The 7,529-nt window shown below is 57.0% G+C and overlaps 1 protein-coding gene across 3 annotated transcripts in view; it reads right to left on the bottom strand.

Moving 5' to 3' along the window:
• The window catches only part of LOC102370661 (shootin-1-like), a 20,917-nt gene extending 18,465 nt beyond the window's left edge, over positions 1 to 2,452 (bottom strand). The window contains exons 1-2 of one of the 3 annotated variants that reach the window (XM_025213291.1): positions 2,412 to 2,452; positions 256 to 305 (exon numbers count right to left, since the gene is read on the bottom strand). In XM_025213291.1, the coding sequence (XP_025069076.1) occupies positions 256 to 305; positions 2,412 to 2,442 (81 nt within the window). In that variant the 5' untranslated portion in view covers positions 2,443 to 2,452. Of the gene's footprint in view, positions 1 to 255; positions 306 to 1,803; positions 1,841 to 2,411 lie in introns of those variants that run through there. The other 2 variants (XM_025213292.1, XM_025213293.1) reach the window with 2 other exon arrangements.
• Positions 2,453 to 7,529: the final 5,077 nt, after the last annotated feature.

A 7,529-nucleotide genomic window follows, 5' to 3' on the forward strand; every position in this document is an offset into this window, starting at 1 on the left:
AGGAAAACGACAAGCCCCCCCTATAAAGGGAGGCCCCTGCGAGCATCATAGGTTCATAACAAGGGATCCAGAAGGGGATCTGGAGCGGAGCTTGTTTGGGACAAGAAGTGAAAGCTAAAAGGCACGTTTGGGACAGGAAGCGAAGGATAATGGGTTTCTGCTTGGGACAGGAAGTAAAGACTTGGGGACACCTGAACTGGGGGAAGCTGGGGGGACACAACGGTGCAGGATGCGGCCTCACGCAGGATCTCCTACCATCGCCGCGTCTCCGTCCTCGGAGGACTCCCCGTCGGACTCCAGAATGGCTGCGGGGAAGGGAAATGCAAGGGCACGTCAGCATGGTCGGGGCGGGTGAAGGAGCCCCGAATGCGGCCGCTGGAGCAGCTCAGGACACGTCCCTGCACCCCACAAAGGTAGCTTGGTGCTTTGAAGGTGACCGTCTACCAGCACCAACAGTGGGCGATGGCTGCTGCCTCCAGTCTTCGCAGGGGCTGGGCTCGTAGGTAAGTCGGGCTGGAAGGCAGCTCATGAGGCTGCATCCAGCCCAGCCCCCTGCTCCAGGCAGGATCAGCCCTGACTCAAGCACCCCAGCCACGGGGCTGTGCAACCTGCTCTTGGAAACTTCCAGGGTGGAGACTCCACCGCGTCTCCAAGGGCCTGATCCAGTGCTCGGCCACCCTCAGAGACCTTACTCCTCATCTTCAGCCTCAGTTTTCCCTGCTGCAGCTTGAGGCCATTGCTCCTAGTCCTGTTCCCTGTGGCCACAGAGAAGAGCCCATCTCCAGCCTCTCTGCCATCGCCCTGCAGGATCTGTAGCCTAGGATCAACCCCTGCCCTCAGTCTTTTCTTCTCCAGACTAAATACCCCTAGCTCTTCCACCCTCTCCTCATCAGTCTTGCCTCCCAGGCCCCCGAGCATTTTTATTTCTCTGTGCTGGGCTCTTTCCAACCTGTCCATGTCCTTCCTGAAGTGCAGGGCCCAGACCTGGACACTGGACGCCAGGGCTGGATGGAGCAGGAGAACCACTGCCCTGACCCTCCTGCTAAAACAGGTTGAAACAAACCAGGGGAAGGACTTACGGACGCAGCGTTAACCCATGGAGCAACCTGCTGCAGGAGGATGCAGAGGCTGAGAGTACGGCCAGGTCTCTTTTACCCATCCAGGCTGGCCCAGCACTGCCGTGACACTGGAGTCTGCAAAGCTACCAGGAGACCTGGCAGGTGAGGATGTATGAGGGTGGGGGGGTGTGCGGGGCTGGTTTCCACAAGAGGATAACAGCCTACTGCTGCTGCCAGCTCCCGGAGCTGCACTGGGATGACGATCTTAGGGTTTCAGCTTTTATTTGCTCCCAGCTCTCCCAGCTGTCGTCCTCCATGCATCCATAGCACAGCCAGCCATGCCCTGCCCTGTCCTCTCTGCCCATGCCCCACTCATCTGCAGCATGGTCCTGCCTTGCAGACAGCCTGGGCCTGAGATCCAGGAGCTGCCGCCTCCCGAGGTCTCCAGCCCCATCAGCATCCTACCCTCCCTGCTGGGGGGAATGCACTTGAGAGATCCCAGAACCCCCCCTGCGGTCTGTACCCATTTGATCCTGGGGTCAAATTCCTTCCTGACCCCAAGTGCATGGAGGGGCAAGACCCTCCCGCCAGGAAAACCTCAGTTCTCTAAGGACAGATAAGTGCTTAGAAGTGAAGAAATCATACCCCAGAGAGAGAGAGGCAGGCAGATCCTGTACCTCTTATACAGCTAGTCATGCAGAGAAGCAGTTTGCAAGGACGTGAGGTTCGTCCCATCCGTTCTTACCTCCTTGGCCCCCGGTCCAGCCCATCTGCAGGGCCATCGGGGCTCACACGTCACCCGAAGCAGGCAGCTGGAGCCTCACGAAGGAGCGCAGCCCAGGCACCGCGGTGAGGGCCCCTTCTGCAATGCAGCCGGGCTGGGCTCAGCCAGCATCCCTCACCCCGGCTGCTTTGCCTCTGGCCACCCCAGGACCGTGGCTGGCAAGCTCATAGGAAACGGGGAATTTCCAAGCGCCAACTCATCTTGATTCACAGCATGGGGGTAAAGAGGTCAGGAGCCTTTTTGCTGGGCTCAGCTGTTGGTCAGCTGATGCTCACTACAGCCAGGGTGCTGGCACAAATGCTCACCCCCTTTTAAATGAAAATACAAACTTTCCTTTCTACCTAGGAGAACTTTTACAATCTGTGCTCTCTCCGCTGCCTGATGAAGGGCGTGCGCCTGAAATCTTGCAGGTAAATGCAATCATTGTTTGCAAATTCTAATAAAAGAGATCACCTCTTCCACCAGTTTTGATCCCTTTTGCCTCTGGACCAATACGGCTGCAACCTAGGACTCCTGGCACCCCCTTTCCAAGCACCCGGAGAGCCATTTGCTGCCAAGAAGCCCCTTACCTTCAAGCTGACTGTCTCCCATCCAGTCCATCCTGCCTGCCCTGGAGATCTTCACTGTTGGAGCTTGAAAACACCCAATTTCTCCCTCCCCGTCCTCCCTGGCCCAGGGGGAACTGAAACCTCCCTCCCTGCTCACCAGAACCCGCTGCAGCCCCATGCAGGGAGGGGCATGCAGCAGGGACAGGATGGGGCAGCTTCACCGGCAGCGTGGGGGTGCAACTAGAGTCAAGGCAGGGGGGGCCCAGTGCCTCTGGCAGGTGCGGGGACCTGGGAAAGGAGATGCTCAGCTTGACAGACCCCATCCTCCTTGCCCCCTGAATGGGGAAGTAAGCCTGGAAGGAATGAGGCTGCCTGCGTGGCTCTACGGTTGGCTTCCCCATGCCTGTGACCTTGTCCTTGCTGGTGACAGGGAGGACCCCCCCATCCCCCAACTGTTTGAAGTGCCTGGCTTCATTATAATGGGAGCTGCATCCCAGGTTGGGGATAGGGATAGGGCTGCTGGCACCAACCCCGCAGGGTCCTGGCTGGAGGGTCTCGCCCTTGCACTCAGGCTCAGCCTCATGTTGCACTGGGGCAGGAGGGGATTTCCCCTCTGCTCAGTCTGGTCTAGACTGGGGGGGGTTTGCCTTCCTCTGCAGCAGGGGCACGGCCTTTGTCTGGGGTCTTTTGGGCATATAGGGGCAGGGGTGATGCCTGGGGCTGTGTCGGGGTGACGGTAGTTGTGCTAAGAAGTTGGAAATGGGTTTGTCCAGGCTGATTTGACAGGGCTGATCCTTGTTCGAGCATGGGTCGGACTCGATGTGACCTTGCAGCCCCACGTCTCTAGGATGTCTCTAATTCTGTGTATGAGAAGCACGTCCTGCCGCATTGAGCAGGCAGCACCCCTGCACCCTCCCCGATGCCGCGATGGAGTCGGGCAGATCGTCCTATTGTAACACCCCCACACACTTGAGGTTGTGTGTGGTCAGGTGTGCTCTGGTTTTCTGTTGCTGTGTTTGTGCTGTATATTTTGCTTGCTCTAGGACAGGAGAGACCCACCTCCCATCCTCCCTTACCGTGTCCAGCCCCTTTGTCTTACGCTTCCCTCCAAGGAACCTGTCCAGGGGTTGCTGACCACCTTTGAAATGACTGGTCTGCATTATAAGGCCTGTTTCTGGTTGGGACCAAGTGATGAGTTCAGAACAATTATTTAAGGGTCACCTGGGCTGGGTCCTTTTCTTTCTCCTGCTGCTGCTGAAGTCTGAACACTGTATTGAATGTAAACCCCCAAACTGGGGCTTGGACTAAGAGACTGCGAATGGGTTAGGGAAAGGACAGCGGACGGGTGCGCGGGAGTGCGGGTGCATTAATTGTAGTGGGTGTGCAGGCTTTAAATGTGATGTCAGATGTGTGGAGAAAAGCTTATGCTAGATGCTGTATATATATAACCATATAGAGAGAGAAATAGATTTTTTCAAAAGGCCCCCCACAAACCCCTGCTGATTTGGGAGCCAGAAAATCCTGTTTCCCATGGGGAGGAGGGGTCACCCCATCCTTCACTGATGAAGCAAACTGAATCCATGTGAAGGGAAAGCCTCAGGTACAGGGAGAGAAACTCTTGTCTCAAGGCTTGAAACCTCTGCTCTCTCCCTCTCCTTTCCCCTTTCGGTTTCTGGGTTTTGAGTGGGATGATGCCACGCGAGGGGCATCAATCCCTGCAGCAAACTGGGCAAGGTTGGAGCCTGGCAGTTTTGCTGGTGTGCTCTGGGCCAGGGCTGAGAGCCGGGCATGTTTTAGTTGCTGTTGCTACTTCTTTTGGGTCCAGCATAGCTGTGTCGCTGAAACCCCAGCTACGGTCTTGCAGGTTCCTGCCCCAGCAGAGCTGGGATGAAGACTAAAAACTTCAGGGTGTGATACGCTGATGAAAACCACAGTTCACCCCTCAAATCCACCATGCAGAAGTGAGGATCAACACTACAGTTTTGCAGGGAGCAAGGAGGGGCCCTTTGCAATGCACCCATGGAGCAGCTTGTTGGACTCTCCAGTGAGGGCCCCCTACTCCAACCCATTGCTGAAGGGCAGAAATAGTGGTGCACTCCCCCGGGACTACCCTTTTGGGGTCCCCAAGTCCCAGACTGCATGGTTACAGGTAAAGCCCCTTCCCCCCAGAGGGTGCCACTTATAGATTTTGTCTGGTAGTTTGCAGTGTTTTAAAGTTATAGTTAGCGAGTACTTTTGGGTTTTTTTAATACTTTGTAATAAATTTGGATTTTGTGTTTACACTGCTTGCGAGAAAAGGGTGGCTGGTTTAATTGGACACCCTCGTCATTCATTTAGTGTTTCCCAGGTAGACTCGGTGGGGGGCTCGAGCCATGTTAAAATATATTTAGTACCCCCAAAATTGAACCCGGCCCTCGTTGCTGCTGACCGGTGTTCAGCAGAAGGGTTATGCTACTAAGGGCCGCAAAGGTTGTGGCCCCCAGCTGACATCCTCTGGGACCTGGTCCACGTGGATGCCCACGGGCCCTGCAAGCGGCTGCTTGGCACGGCAAGGACGGTTCCTCCAGTGCCCTGGCTTGCCTTGGTGCTGCCTCGGCACAATGCAGCCTGTCCTGGGAAGTTTTCTTACATGCCTCCTTCCCTGACCCTTGGTCTCGTGAGCACCGCGGTTCCTCGTTCCTCTCTCACCTCTGCAGCCTGGGAGCTATTTGCTCTCCGGCTCCAGAGCCTTGGCTGGGGGGAAGTGAGCTGGAAAGGGGGTACTTCCGACACAGCTAAGACCAGCTAAGGTCACAGAGGGTTGAATTGTAGGGAAGGCAGATGGATCCTCCACCTTGGGGTCTGAAGTTTGAAAGAGCAGCTAAAACACCCCAATGCCACTTCATTTCCCCCCTTCTGTGTCTATGAATCGGTTTCTTCCCCAGGGCTGTCAGGAGCAGGCCATGTCGCTGGCAATGCATGATACAGAGCACACCATGCCCGCGTCCCAGGCAGCCTACGAGGGGCCCGGACCCGTGGAAAGTGGGCCAGGGAGACATCCCAGGGGCTAATGGCCAGCTGGGGACCTGGAGAGGCTGAAGAAATCCCTCAGGTGCCAGCAAACCGATGCAGCATGGGGAAAACAACCTGGGAATACCTTGATTTTGGGGAAAAGCATCTGCAAAAGGGGCCTCCAAGCATGCAGAGGTCAAGCAAACACCTAGACGTGGGGATCGGGGAGGTAGGCCACAGCTGCAGCAGGAGACCTGCAGCAAAGTGCCCTTCCCACAGCTCTGGAAAAACCTTCCTTTCCACTGCTGGCCCCATCTTCCTCCTGGAGGGCCAAATCTTGGAGGTGCTGGGGTCAAGCTGAAGAAGTGCCAGGCTCTTCCAGCTCCCCTTGACTGGGCTGGGGATGCATTGAGGGGGGCTGGAAGGAGGGGGTCCCACCTGCTGTTGTCCCAGGAGCCCAGAGACACTAGCCAGGCATCTCGAGCTGTACAGGACCAGGCTGGGGGCGACGACCCAAGTCAGCAGTGGGAGGGCTGGAGCACAGGGGTCAAGGCAGCCCAGGTGCAGGGGACCCAGGCTGGTGCTTGGACCAAGGCTTTCTCAGTCAGAAGCCAGGATGGACAGAGGAAGCAAGATGCAAGAATAAGGGAAGGGATTTTCCTCCCTGCTCAGACTGGTCCAGACTGGGGGGGGGTGGGGGTTGTCTTCTCTGCAGCCGGGGCATGGTCTATTAACACCCTTGTGTAGAAGCAGGACTGCTGCCCCGCCGGCAGGTTCAGGGGTGATGTCTGTGCTGTCTCAGGCTTCACTTTTACCAAGCGTTTTTAGAGGATGGTTTGTCTGAGCTGGCTGATCCCCCGTCTCCGTGATGAGTCAATGCTTCCTACCTGCTGGCAACAGCAATGCAAAACCTCAAGCTAGAAGCACGCCCCAGTGTGGCTCAGTTGGACCCTCCTCGACGCGGCTCCTCCGTCCCCCGCGTGTGGAGGGCACGCGCTTCTCCCCCCAGCTCCGTGCCCCTTCTCACCCCAGCTGGGGTCTGCAGGGGAAGTGCCTGCATCCCCACAGCTTTGGAGAAGCCCCAGGGGCAGGTGAGGCAGGAGCACGAGGCACAGGCAGTGCCCGGGGAGAAGCAGGGAGCGGCGGGAGAATCGGGCCCCTTTGCATGGGCCAGTGCTGAAATGCTTGCCCTGCACCTGGCATCCAGCACCCCATCAAGAGGCTCAATTTTTCCCAGTCTCTTTTTACCGAGGGTGGTTCAGTTGTCCTGGGGCCAAGCCCATGGCGGGGTTGAAGAGGTGCTGTCTGGTTGCACCGGTCGAGGCCGGTGGCAGGAGCAGAAAGTATTCAGCAGCAGGGAAATGTGCAGCTGCAAGGCTCTGTTTGGCCACGGCTTGTGGCCATACTGGAAATACTGGGACCAGAGGCACAGGCAGGGAGGAAAGCTCAGGAGAGAGGAGGCTGTAGGTGCCCTTTCCCTGTGGGTCCAGCTAGGGGACCAGCAATCCTGGCCAGCAGCAGCCAGGGGTTGTCTGGCTTGGATGGGGGCAGGAGCCAGAGGGCAGTGGGGAGGTGTGGGTACAGCTCTTATAGCCATCCCACTGGGGAGGGTTGTGCAATCCGAGTCCTGGGGGTGCAAAGCCCCTGCATCCCCTTCCCCCCATGGGACAGGGATGCCTCCAAAGACTTCTCCCTCCAGCATCCTGCCAGCTCGGAGCCCAGGGGACCGCTTCCCAGGGATCCCTGCAGCCTGGGGATGCATGGACAGGCCCTTTACTTGTCCCCTGGTGCCAACTTCCCCCCACCCCGGGGTGGCTCTCAGAGCTGGAAAGCCCCAATGCAAAGAGTGTGGGATGTGTCTGCACCGTACAGCCTCTTTGCCACTAAGGGCAGGACTAGGGGTGTGTAAAAAGGGTGCAGGGGGTGCAGTGCATCATCACATAGAAAGCAACACCTATTTTGCTCCCGTTAAAGAGAAACAAGAAACTTTCCTAATATACAAGGGGGCTTGCGCTAGATTATTCCATGTAAGCTCAAAGCAAAAACACGCAGCAGTACTGGAACGTGTGCTGATTTGCTAGATGATACGTTAAGTTTAAAAAACACAACGCACCACGCCAGAAAAAAAGAGTCCAAACAGTCCAAAGA

Source organism: Alligator sinensis, unplaced genomic scaffold, assembly GCF_000455745.1.
Source record: "Alligator sinensis unplaced genomic scaffold, ASM45574v1 scaffold1408_1, whole genome shotgun sequence".
NCBI classification, from domain to species: domain Eukaryota; kingdom Metazoa; phylum Chordata; order Crocodylia; family Alligatoridae; genus Alligator; species Alligator sinensis.